Raw genomic sequence first — 12844 nt, forward strand, 5'->3', positions numbered from 1 at the left:
AAGGTTGCCCCTATCTGCAAAACCTGCGGTCTTAACATCAGGAACTGCTTCCTTTTTTTCTGTGTAGTTTTAGATACATCAGGAAAAATCCTCACTTGAAACCCCATAAACTTCTCCAAACGATGTTTAAAATATAATTTCAAAATCCATTCTTTGTCCATCTCTAACGCAAAATTTACTATCAGAGTAGCATGTTGGGCTTGGGCCTGATCTGAGGATTCTAAAAAGTCCGTAAGATTTAACCCAATATTTTCAAAGTTCTCCTTAGGTAATTCCTTCTGAATATTAGATGTAGCTCCCAAGAGTTTTTTTGAGTCATCTCTTCCTGGTACATAAAATACCCTAGTAAGCGGGGGCATTTGTTCAGGTGGTATTTTCAAGATATCTTGTGCATATCTACCAGCCTTCTCTCTTGGAGTTTTATGAAGAACTTTAGGAAAGTTAATTATTTGAATGTTCTTATTTTTCAACAGGTTTTCCATATTCTCGATTTTATATAACAATGTTATATTATCTTTCACAAATTGTTCTTGTTTATATTTTACTGATTCAAATAGATTTTTCCTCTCAGTCTCTTGACTGGTTATAACTTTTACAGTATTTTCCAAGGACTTAATTCTAATTTCATGGTCTTCCACTTTCTTTTTTAATGGCTCAGTCTGTTGTATCATCAAATTGCCCAGCTCAACCATTGTCTCCCATAAGGATTCTAGTGTAACTTGTGGCGGCTTTAATGGACAATAGGATTTTAAACTTATCTGTTGTGGTGTAGAAGTCATCTCCACATGGCTCAGCTCCAATATACCTCCATCTGCACTACCGAGCTGCGCACCAAGCCCATCAGACTGTTCTTCTAAGCTGCTTTCCCCCGTAGGCAAACTCCCTGGCCGGCTCTCCCCGCTGGCAACTTCGTCCTGCAGGGCTTCCGGGTTTCTATCTGGGTCTCGCAGCAACGCTGGATCTCTCGGTGCCTCCCTCTGCATCGGGGACAGTGTAACATCCAAGTCCGGCAGGGAACTCAACTCCTCCTTCCCCGTTCCCTGCACTCGCGACTTCCCTTCCGATGCTTGGGCTCCTCGTAGAACGTGGGCGTCCATCGGGCCGAAACTTGGCGCTTCAGAATCAGCCCCAGATAATGCTTTCTCCCGTGCACGCCTTTTCCTGGCCGAATGAGGCATTTTAGCAAGGTAAAATTAGGAAAAATTTCATAGGTAGAGCTCCACGCTCTCAGTGCTACTGCACAATCGCCATCTTGGATCCAGGCCTCGCTACACAGAAGACCCTTTGGACTTTGTTCCTGACCTGGCCACTTTTAACTCACTATGCTACCTTGCCTAGCCTTGTGGCCTTAGTACCTCCTGCTTTGTCTAGCCCTGTGGCCTCTGGACTGCCTGCCTTTTCTAGCCTTGTGGCTCCCGGGCTTTCTGCTTTGCCTAGTCTTGTGACCTCCAGGCCTTTTGTCTTGCCTAGCCTTGTGGCCTCTGGTCCTTCTACTTGCCTAGCCTTGTGGCCTCTCTAGGTCACTCACCTTCCTCTGTGGCCTCCCTTGGCCTCTTGCCTTGCTCTGGACCCTCTTGGGCTTTTCTGTTGTAGCTTACGGCCTCTGAGCCTACTAGGATTACCTTGCCCAGCCTCGTGCCCTGTTGGGCTTTCTTGTTCCCCGTTACCTGTCTAGGCCAATCCTGTCCTTGTCCAGTCCTTGTCCTGCCCAGTCCAGTTCAGTCCCTTGTCTATTCCTCTGGCTTTGCCCTTGTCCATTGCCTCAGATCCAGTATCCAGTCCTCAGCCCATACCTGTATCCAGCCCTCAGCCAACCTGTGTATCCAGCTTCCAGCCAGTACCTATATCCAGCTCTCAGCCTGCGCCTGTCCTCAGCCTGCCATGTCTCGTCCAGTCTTTCCTGCCTTGTCCAGCCTATGCCTGACCTCAGCTCCCAGACTATACTCAGCTCCCAGTCCATGCCCTGATGTTCCACAGAAGACAAGTCCTACTGGCCCCCAGAATTCAAGGGCTCAACCTGCGGGGGAGGGGGGGTTGGTTAGGCAGAAGACCAGCTCCAGTCCTGTACTGCAGCCCTGTACTGACTCTGTGGGGGTGCTCCCTAACTCCAGCCGGCCAGACCATTACAAAATCCTTTTGCTTTGCTTCTTTCCTGGACCATCAGATACACTGAATCATTGTTTCATTTTGCTGTAACTATTCTGATACTTGGTAGCTGATGGCTTTGCATCCAAGCAATAAATACAAGGGGCAATTTTTAAACAATTCGCAAGGCACATTGTAACTTGTTTCTCTATAAAAATGTGGACCGGTGGGGTGAATGTGGGTACTTTGCATCTGCGTACATTGCACTGAAGCAAGTGCAATGTATCGTGTGAAAGTATGCCTGGGGATTTCACAGTGAGCTCCCCACGCATACCTTCCTTCCCCTGACCTAATCCCACGCTCAATTCCCCTGCAGGGAAAAGTGTGCGCCCTGTGAACGGTGTGCATGATCATATCCACATTGAAGGGAGGAGCAATTTTCAAAGCTGCTTTTTTACATGTGAGCCTGGGTAAACGTTTTGAAAACTATCCTCACGCTTTATCTAAAGGACTCAGGGAAGAGCACTGTAGAAGGGCAGAGCGTTGCCGTGCTGTATCTACCATGCTGCGGCAGCAGCGACTACATGGAAGGGTTGCTTGTTCCTGTGGCAAGGCTGCACTTCTGCAGCAGCAGGGACTCGGTAGAAGAGATGAGCTGGTCTCTTCTCCTTTGCAGGGCTAGACTGCGCTGGGCTCACCTTCTCTTCTTTCCACAGATCTTAGCATGGGGTTTGCGAGGGATGAAGAGCTATAACCTGTTGAGCCTCATGTCCCCCAGTCTGGTGGTAGAATGTGGGGACAGATCCGTGCAAACTGCCCAGATACGCAGCCTAAAGAAGAACCCCAACTTCCCCAGCTGCCTCTACATCCTGAGTGTGGTACGCTGCCTTGGAAATGAGCCATCAGAGACAAAGGGCAAGGCTTATCCTTGTGCACAGCCTCTCTCTCTCTCTCTCTCTCTCTCTCTGCTTCTCCCCATCTGTTTCTCATCAGGGAGCCATCACATATAGCCTCTCTCTCAACTCTTTTCCACTTAGCTTTCATCAGAGCGTCATCAGCAGCAGCAGTTTTCAGTATTTAGGGCAAATTTCATTCACGTTCATATAGGTACTGAGTCCTCTCACACATAATTTTTCTTTTCATTTCTTATCTGGCTGTCAGCAGAACTGTATTTTTACCCTGCTTTATCTGGCCCTCCCCTCTTTCTCTCCCCACAGTACTTACCAAAGGAAAACACTTACCATCCTCCCATCATCCTGAAGGTTCTGGATAACAGGCCATTTGGATATAAACCAGTTGTGGGGCAGACCAGCATATGGAACCTGAGCCAGTATTACTGCAACCCCTTCAGCAAGGGAGCAGTGCCCAAGCTACCCATCCGAGGTAATCTGACTGCAAGGGATGCCAGCACCACATCTTTACCAATGTCTTCCTTCCTAGCTGAAAGTTTAAAAAAGAAAGCTTCCCCACCATATGCACAAATCTACTGAGGTATCTCAGGCCTGTCCTGCTAATCCTGTACTGAGGCTCACAGTCGATCCGATACAGTAAAGCGCGGCCATGGTTACCCGGTTTTTAACCTGCTTTGGACGCACGTTTTAGACATGTAAGGCGTACCCGTGATTCAGAATCGGCTTTTACGCATCCTTACCGCTTGCCAAAAAGGACGCGTATCCCTTTCCGCCCGCCGCATGTATATGACATGTTACTGATTGGATTAACTATTCCCTCCGATACAGTAACGTGCGCCCAAATTATCGCCCTGTTAACAAGCTCATTTACCACGTCTTTAACCTGAATATTTACCGCCTACCCTGACCCTGGCTTTAGGGTGGTGTTCAGTCAGCTTCGTACTGGACAGCGGTTGAGAAATGCTCGAAATGCTTGGCAAGGTCGCGGCTTGGACATCCGAGGTCAGGCACTCAAGGCAGTGGTGCCTACAGCTGCCTACAGCGATGCCTACAGCGGCTTGGTCGTCCGCTGCCTTGAGCGCCCGGCCGGACGTCCAATCCGCGACCTCGTATGTCCAAGGTCGCGACGTCTGTTCATGGACCGTCCCGCCAGATCTACCATAAAGGGTTTCAGCCTCCTTTGCTTTCAGATTATTCTCACCTCAGTATTCGGGGAAGGAACCCAGAACAGAAATTACAAAAACTCTCACCTCTGTTGTAGAGGAGCTTACATCCCAGATATAAAGCCCCATCTCCTTTGATCGACACCTCTCCCAAACCAATCAGGATTCGGGAAAGGCTTCGACCCGAAGGCAGCAGCAGCCAATCAGAGTTAAGGGGTGGGTTTGGCTGCTGGAGTGAAGCGCGTGGGTAGTACGGCGGCCAGAGGTACTGCTGTGTTTGCGGGCATTTAGCACGCAGTGTGAAGAAATGTGTAGCAGCTTTAGCGCCAAGGGAATGCTGGAGTTATAGAAACGTGTTTTAAATACTGTAGCCGACCAGGTAACACTCAAGGGGGAATGTTTTTTTTGATGAACCGGGGCAGCTAGTGTGGCCTTCTCACCTGTAATCAGGCGAATACATCCAGGCATCCATGATCGGAGTCACCGCTGCCTTGAGCGACCGGCCGGACATCCAAGCTCGCGGCTTGGACATCCGGCTGGGTGCTCAAGGCAGTGGTGCCTACAGGCGGGAAGGTCCATGAATGGAAGCCGCAACCTTGGACGTCCAAGGTCGTGGCATCCATTCATGGACCTTCCCGCCTGTAGGCACCGCTGCCTTGAGCGCCCAGCCGGTCGTCCAAGCCGTGAGCTTGGATGTCCGGCCGGGCACTCAAGGCAGCGGTGCCTCCAATCATGGACGCCCAGATATTTATCAGACCCCGTATGATGGCAAAGAAAAAAATGTATTGTTTTCCTTCACAGTATTGAAATTGAAAGGATTTACGCAAGCTTTTTCCCCAATGTGGAACTCAAATTGGACACAGAGTCAACCCCAAGAGAAGAATTGTGGTGCCTTAACAAGTTGAAATGATAAGATCACTTTAAAAACATTTTACATTGAAACTGATAAACAAGCCGTGAGCTTGGACGTCCGGCCAGTCATTGACGCCCGATCATGGACGCCGATCATGGACGCCCAGATACAGGCGGGAAGGTTGGACATCCGAGGTTGCGGCTTCCGTTCATGGACCTTCCCGCCTGTAACCGGGCGTCCATGATCGGAGGCACCACTGCCACGAGCAGCCGGCCTGGACGTCCAAGGTCATGGCTTGGACATCTGGCCGGGCACTCAAGGCAGCGGGGTCTATAGAAAAGAACCATCCACTTACCTGGTGGAATGACATTTCAAATGACATTTTTAATGACATTTCAAATGACAGGTACCAACACACCCTGGATACTGTATAGGCGCTGCATACCACTCTATACAGTAAAATGGATTGCAAGCACCTACTGCTTCATTGATGCGCTTTGGACGCCGCTTGGATTTGCGTCTAATTTGAATACTGAATCGAGTGGTATGTGAACCAAAATATGCGCGCGGCAAACGAGCGGGCGCCCGGCACTACCATACTGTTTCTTACACATCCTTACTGTATCGGCCTGACACATAGCTCTGCCAATGCACCTCACTCCTGTCTTACTGTTCTCATTATCCTCCCTACTATTCTTGTGGTTTCCTAGCTTTTTAGTAAGCAGTGTTTTTGCAATGGCTGTATCGTTGTTTTTCTCTAGAAATGCTGCATTTGGAGAATTAATTGCCACATTGTCTTTAGCTTTTACTTTGTTTTTTATTTTCAGTTGCTTCCTTGACAGATACCCCAACGGTGAGGAGTGATAGCGAATTGCCAGTTCTACCTCATTCTACATAAAAGTGCTTATCCATGGAGACCGTCACATACCACAGCAACCCCCCTCCCATCTGCAACACTTAACAGACTTGTCCATGGAAACCATCCCCTTCCATCCCATCTATGGTATTAGCAGCCATTCCACAGCACAGCACACCCTATCCTATCTAAAACATTAGCAGTGCTCACCCATGGAGACCAAAGTGCAGTGCTCCTGTTGGATCTATGGGGCTTATTGCATACAAGCTACCACAGATTCCCCAAGGATTAGTTCTCTCTCTAGCACACCACTGACACTATCTCTCTAACACACAATCCCTAGCCTGTACACATTAATGCAGTGTTTCTGTATTCCTTAGAGGTAAGAAGCCCTTGATTTTCATAAATCAACATAGCCTGAAAAGCATTCATGGATTGACCCTATCATTGCTTCCTTACAGGTGAATTTTCAAACGTTGCGCATGAAAGTTAGCATGCACAAGAATACATGTTATTTTCAAAACTGCAATTTACACATGTAAATCGGGGTTTGCGAGCAGCTTTGCATGTGTATGAAAGGAACGTACTGGGGCATTCCGGGGTGGGGGCCAACATTTATGCAAATAAGTTGCTATTTTAAAACCTGTGAAAGTGACGTGCGTATATCTTTTACTTGCGTATATTTATATCTGTTCAACATCTGGTGTAAGTGATCGTAAACTTACACCAGTGATCGTAAATGTAGTAAAAGTGAAAAAATGACTAGGTTGAGGGTCTGGGTGCAATGGGCATAAGAGCGAGGAAGGTCTTTACAAGCTGCAGATGGACAGGGCAAACTGGTAGACTTATTGTTAAAACTGGTTATTTTATTGCCGCATGCATGTTATAAAATACACTGACTTACATGTGTATGGCCCTGCCTTGGTCTGGACTATGAATTACCCCTATGCTTGGGGCGGGTAGCACCATATGAGAAACTGTATTTACTAATATGATTTATCTTCAGGTTCGAGGCCTGAGTGGGGGATGAGACAGGGTCCCAGTCTCCCCAATACCACAATTCTCTGCCCTTCCCAAACAGCCTCTCACTTGTGGCACCACAGACCAGATAAAATCATCACACCAGAATAAAACAGTAATTAACCCATTTACTAGTATTGTGTAAGTACTAGTAGACAGTAAATCCAACCAGAACATTAAATGGGAAAAGCACAGTAGTGAAGTATAATATAAACTTGCGGTTTTCTTATTTTAAATCAAGTTATGCAAAAATAACACTGGGTATGGTCTGTTAGCCAGGGCAACCAACATATTCATATGGATAGTAAAAAAAAAAAAAAAAAAAGGAACACTAATAGAGAAAGGTTGGGAGGAAAACTAGTGATGCGCACAACTTTTAAATATTGTCTTTACCCTTGAATACTCAAAAAAGGGGGAACAGATCCACCCCAATGTCAGCAATTTGTAAAGGGTGCACCCTGTCCTAAACATAAAATTATGTGGAAAAAAAATCAAGAAAATTAAGCTGGGGTGCATCCCTAAATGATTTACTTGGTACTAAACAGAAAGCAAGCCTGGTTTTAGTCTCTTACAGAAAGACCAAGGTCCACCAGTTTCTCTTTCACAGCATTATCTAATGTGGCCACACTTGCCAGCAAGGGTTTATGCTTTTCTTCAGCTGAAAGCCTGAAGCAGATAAGATGAAATACTGAATTTGTGCAAAAGGCAAGGAAATAACCTTCTTCCTCCTCTGATAAGATACTCCATGAGCAAAGTTTCGATTATATAACTCAGTCTCTTTGGAGGATGATCCATCCATGTGCTTCTGGGCTTGGTTATCTCTGGAAAGGAAGTCGTTTGGTGTCTCAGCTCCTGGCTCCTCTGTCCCATGTTGGGATTTTTTATGTAGCTAGGTTATGAAGCAAGATTTCTGTCTCTCCCTCTTCATAATTAGCTCTTCAGGAGAAGAACTCATTGCAGGGTTGCCAGATGGACTCCTCTCTTCCTGGCTGCTGCCTCCAACTCTTGGCCATCCCTACCCCCGCACACACAGACAGAGCCAGCCAAAGTGCGCCTTTTCTACCTTAAATGGTGTCCCAGCATTCCTTTGGCTTCCTCCTCTGCTGGCTATGTAGTGCTGTTCTCTGGGCAGGCTAAACAGTACAGCCCTTTTCCCACCTTGTTAACACTGTGTTGCAGAAGTGGACCTTTGGGTCAAGGTCGAGTTGGCGCTATTCACAGGGAGGAGCTCTGTAGATCCTCACCATTAGCAGGCGGAGCTGGCTGGAGCAGAGGCCCAAAAGGAGCTTCACCAATACTAGCCCTTGTTCCACTTAGGTTGAGCCCTCTGGTGCCAGGGCCAGCTGGACTAAGGTGCGGGCCTCTGTGGAGATGTAGACCTATTGCGTAGGGTGTTACAGGCCAGCATGGAGAGAAATGGAATAAGTACGAGCAGTGGTTGGGGCAGGTGGCAGGCATCAGAGACTGGTGCAGGCTGTGGTCACAGGCAAGCAGAATTTGTTCAGTGTCATGGTTCAGGCAGAGGTCTGGGCAGGCAGAGTTCAAGCATGTCGATGAGCAGACAGTGGTCGAAAGCAGGTGGAGGTCTAGGAGCGTCAAGGTACAATCCAAAGTCAAAACCATGAGTCCAATCCGAAGGGGTGAGGAGAGAAGGAATAGCAGGACACACGAGACACTGAAGTGAAGACAGATGAGGGGAGACAGACAATGAAGACAAGAACTCAGGAGAAGACCAGACTTTCGAGGGAACCAGGAACAAGACACAGAAACTCAAGTATACACACAGCAGAAAAAGGTTCTGTTATGGTCGTGGACCCTTGGGCCGGTTGGGACTGAGGATGGTATGCTATGGAAGGCCATAGTAAGCGTCCCAGCCGGGAGGCGGCTCAGAAAAGACACAGAGGAGGCTTCACCACTGGAAGTCCGAGGTCCCCCCAGGAGGAGCCCGTAGGGACCCAGACCTCTTGGACATAGGTGGAGTCCTATGCGACCAAGGACCCAGGTAACGGCTGAAGAGATGGATGATGACTGGACCCAGGTGGATGAAGAGTCTTCACCCTCAGAAGCCCGCGGCTCCCCCGGGAGGAGCCCGTGAGAGTCCGAGCCACTGGGACTTAGGTGAAACCTCTGGGCCAGCAAGTACCGTATACCTGAACAGAGGGAGAGGCCGAAGTCGGAGTCCAGGAGCAAAGCCGGGTCAGGAGCCAGGAGTCCGAGATCCACGCCAGAGCCAGGGACGAAGCAGAAGACGAAGTCGGAAACAGAGCTGGGTCGGAAGCCAGAAGTTCGGAAGACAATACTAAGCCAGGAACAGAAGCCGAAGAAGAAGTCGTGGGACGGAGCCGGGTCAGAAGCCAGAAGTCAGACGTCGATACCAAAACCAAGGGGCGGAAGCAGGAGACAGGTCAGGAAGCAAGCCGGGTCGAAGACAGCAGCAATCCAAAGAGAACATGGAAACAGCAAGTCAGGAAACCTGAGGAACCTCGTTGCAAGGCGAGGATCCAATCCCAGCTGCAGGGTAATATATCCTGCAGCATCTGACGTCATCCTAGGAGCTGTCCTTGGTTTCCCACGCTGGCCCCTTTAAGACTGGAGCCCCTGCGTGCGTGCGCGCCTAGGGGGCGGGGCCAGCGACGGGGAATCGGCGGCATCTCCCTCACAGTGGGGACACCGCAGCAGGCTGCAGAACAGGCCTGGGAGGCTGGAGACGGACTCGCGTGGGCCAGGCCGGCCTCAAGGTAGGTGGAGGGGCTGGGGCACGGCCCGGTCCCGCAACAGGTTCAGTGTTAGGTAGCAGATTGATGGCGCAGTTGTACACCCTGTGGGAAGTCAAAGTCTCAGCCTCCCTCTTGGAGAAAACATCGGTATATTTGGCATACTGGGGAGGCAGCCCTATCAGGATTGTTGCCAAGGGCAAGTGCAGTAGTGGTTCAATGCATTGCATGCACGAGCTGTGGTAATGGGAGCTCCAGCTCATCAGCTGTAGCGAATCCCGGTTAAAGTGAAGAGAGTGAAGTTTCAATCAAGGTAGCCGCAGCACAATGAGGTGTATCACCTTATCAATGACATGGAAGACTAGGTTCTCCACATGAAGTATACCAGTGCAGAGGCGCAAGGGTGCCATTGCAAAGGTGATCTGACCAGGAAGAGGCTCCCTGTGAATGGAAGAGATGACAAGGGGCATCTCCCTGACAACTATGGGAAGCTGCAAGTGGTCGATGAAGGCTTTCATGAAAAAGTCTCCCCCCTCCCCCCGACACCTGAGTCAACTAATTCCAGGGTGAAAAACTCATGGTTATCCACAGAAATAGCTATCAGAAGGACCAGTTGAGGAGCTGGAGTTGTGAAGCCTAAGAGCACCTCACTACTAGATCCTAGGCTTGTTAGTTTTCCAGCTTCAGAGGATGGAGCACAAACTGGTGCCCAGTCCAGGCACAGTAAAAGCAGAGACCTAGCTTGAGACAGCAGAGCCTTTCCTCAGGGGAGTTGTTTTGGTTCTTCCGATCATGCCTGGGCTGGGGCTACCATCGGCGCAGGAGAGAGAGGGCATGAAAATGAAGGAGCCAGCACAAATTGTCTGCATAATGGGCAAAGCTCCCAGGCTCCCTGCTGGAGGCAGTGGTCAATGCTCCTGGCCATATTGATAAGAGCATCCAGAGATTCAGGAAGCTCATGGGCAGCTAGCTCGTCTTTCACCCAAGATGATAGTCTCTCCAAAGAAATGCTATGGAAACTGTCCTCCCTCTGGTTCAGTTCTGTGGCTGTAGTCCAGAACTCAGTGGCATAGTCCACTGAGTTCTGACTTTGCCCTGACAAAGGTGTAGAAAGTCCGAACCCACCGTGGCCAGCCGGCTGGGCTCATCAAAGATGAGCTTGAAGGCCTTGACAAATTGTTGCAGATCTTACAGAAGGGGATCCCCATGCTCCCACAAGGGAGAGGCCCAGGCCAAGGCTTTCCCATCCAGTAGCGAGAGCATGAATGTGATCTTGATAGAATCATTGGGAAACAGTGCCAGCTGGAGGGAAAAGTGCATGAAGCATTGGTTCAGGAACCCATGGCACTGCTTTGGATCTCCAGCGTTCCGGGGGGGAACTGGTAGGTGTATCATGGGTGAAGCCGGTATGGTTGAACACGCTGCAGCAGCTGCAGGAGGCAGAGAAGCAGCTGAGGCTGCCATTGCATCTAGACAGGTAGTCACTCCATGGAGCCCACCAGGAACTGAAGAAACTTCGGATGCTGCTGGATCTGTTGTGGAAGTGGATCCTTGGGCCGAAGTGGAGTTGGCGCAACCCACATGGAGGAGCCTTGTAGGTCCCCACTGTCAGCAGGCAGAGCTGGCTGGAGCAGAGGCCCAATATGAGCTTCACCAAAACCAGCCCTCATTTGCCTTTGGTTGAGCTCTCGGGTGCTGGGGTTCAGGCATGGGCTTCTGTGGATCCATCGAGTAGGGTGTTACAGGCCAGCATGGAGAGAAGCAGAGTCAGTATGAGCAGTGGTCGGGGCAGGTGGCAGGCAGCAGAGGCTGGTGAAGGCTGTAGTCAGAGGCAGGAAGATTTTGTTCAGTGTTGTGGTTCGGGCAGAGGTCTGGGCAGGCAGAGTTCAAGCAAGTCGATGAGCAGGCAGTGGTCAAAAGCAGACGGAAATCAAGTAATGTCAAGGTACAATCTGAGGTCAAAAGCAGGAGTCTAAACCAAAGTCAAAGCCAGGAGTCCAATCTGAACGGGTAAGGAGAGGAGGAACAGCAGGACACAAGAGACACTGAAGACTGACGAGGAGAGGCAGACCAGGGAGACAAGAATTCAGGAGAAGATCAGACTTGTGAGGGAACCAGGAAGAGGACACAGGAACTCAAGTAGACACACAGCGGAAACAGGAACCAGGAGGCAAGGACCTGGAACCAGAAATGCTGAGGCAAACCTCTACTCCAACAGAGTTGACCTATTGCCGAGGCATCTGAGGAGCACTGGAAGGAGCCTTAAATACAGAATGGATTCTGACGTCATCAGAGGGCACCCCGGGGAATTTCCCTTTAAGAGGTAACAAGTTTGGCGCGTGCACGTCTAGGGAAGCCCAGAGCAGCCGGCAGCAGTGACCCTCTGACTGGCGCATTGGACTTCTTCAGGTGTGGCAGTTTGCCGCGCCTCTGTTCGGGGGTCTGCCTTGTCAGGAAATCCGATTTTTGAGTCGGTGCTGGAGGTAAGAGCAGCTGGTCGTGGGTTCATCCGGCAACCAGCCAAACACAACATTAAGCTAACATTAAGCTAAGTAGTGCCTTTCCTGCTACTTAGATGGACAAATTTGAACTTATTTGGATAAGTAGTGGTACTTATCTGGCTATTTACTAATTTATCCAGGTAAGTAGCAGCAGGTCCACATAGCCGGATAAGTCTGAAAAATGCTGCTTATCAATCTAAGAAGTGGTTTTCAGACTTATTCAGCTACCTGTTGCTACTTAGCCAGATAAATTGGCATATATCTGGATGTCTGACATTGCATGGCTCGTGGTTTTGTGTGTGTATATGTACTCATATTTTATGACCAGCACATATCCTTTCCGCACAGGTTATAAAATACAGAAGCAACTTTGCATGCACCCATATATACACGTAAAGGGGTGCACACGAGCAGTTTTGAAAGTATCCTCCCTGTGTAATGTGATACAGTGCATCCACCTAGTCTTCAACATCTCTAGCACTTAAATTATCTAATGTATCTGAATCCTTAGCAAAACTCCTGAAAATCTCCAGCAGAGCACTGGGAGGACCTGGAGAGTGTGGTGCTAAATACTGGGAGGCCGATATTCAAATAAAGTTGAGCTCTGAAATTTAGGCTTCTATTTTCAGCCAAACTTAGGAGCCAGAGACGGTAACTTTAAAATGAGTGTGTGCATCCATATACACATGTATGTGAGCGCAAGCACACATCCACTGGAATTTTATATCGTCCGTGCAAGTA

At 49.2% G+C, this 12844-nt stretch overlaps 1 protein-coding gene across 1 annotated transcript in view; it reads left to right on the forward strand.

Annotated features, from left to right (window-relative positions):
- The window catches only part of FER1L5 (fer-1 like family member 5), a 495517-nt gene that overhangs the window by 326186 nt on the left and 156487 nt on the right, over positions 1-12844 (forward strand). Inside the window, exons 44-46 of the mRNA XM_029603280.1 lie at positions 2802-2963; positions 3303-3468; positions 5840-5865. Coding sequence (XP_029459140.1) covers positions 2802-2963; positions 3303-3468; positions 5840-5865 — 354 coding nt within the window. The remainder of the gene's footprint in view (positions 1-2801; positions 2964-3302; positions 3469-5839; positions 5866-12844) is intronic.

Source organism: Rhinatrema bivittatum, chromosome 5 (genome assembly GCF_901001135.1).
Source record: "Rhinatrema bivittatum chromosome 5, aRhiBiv1.1, whole genome shotgun sequence".
Classification (NCBI taxonomy): Eukaryota; Metazoa; Chordata; class Amphibia; order Gymnophiona; family Rhinatrematidae; genus Rhinatrema; species Rhinatrema bivittatum.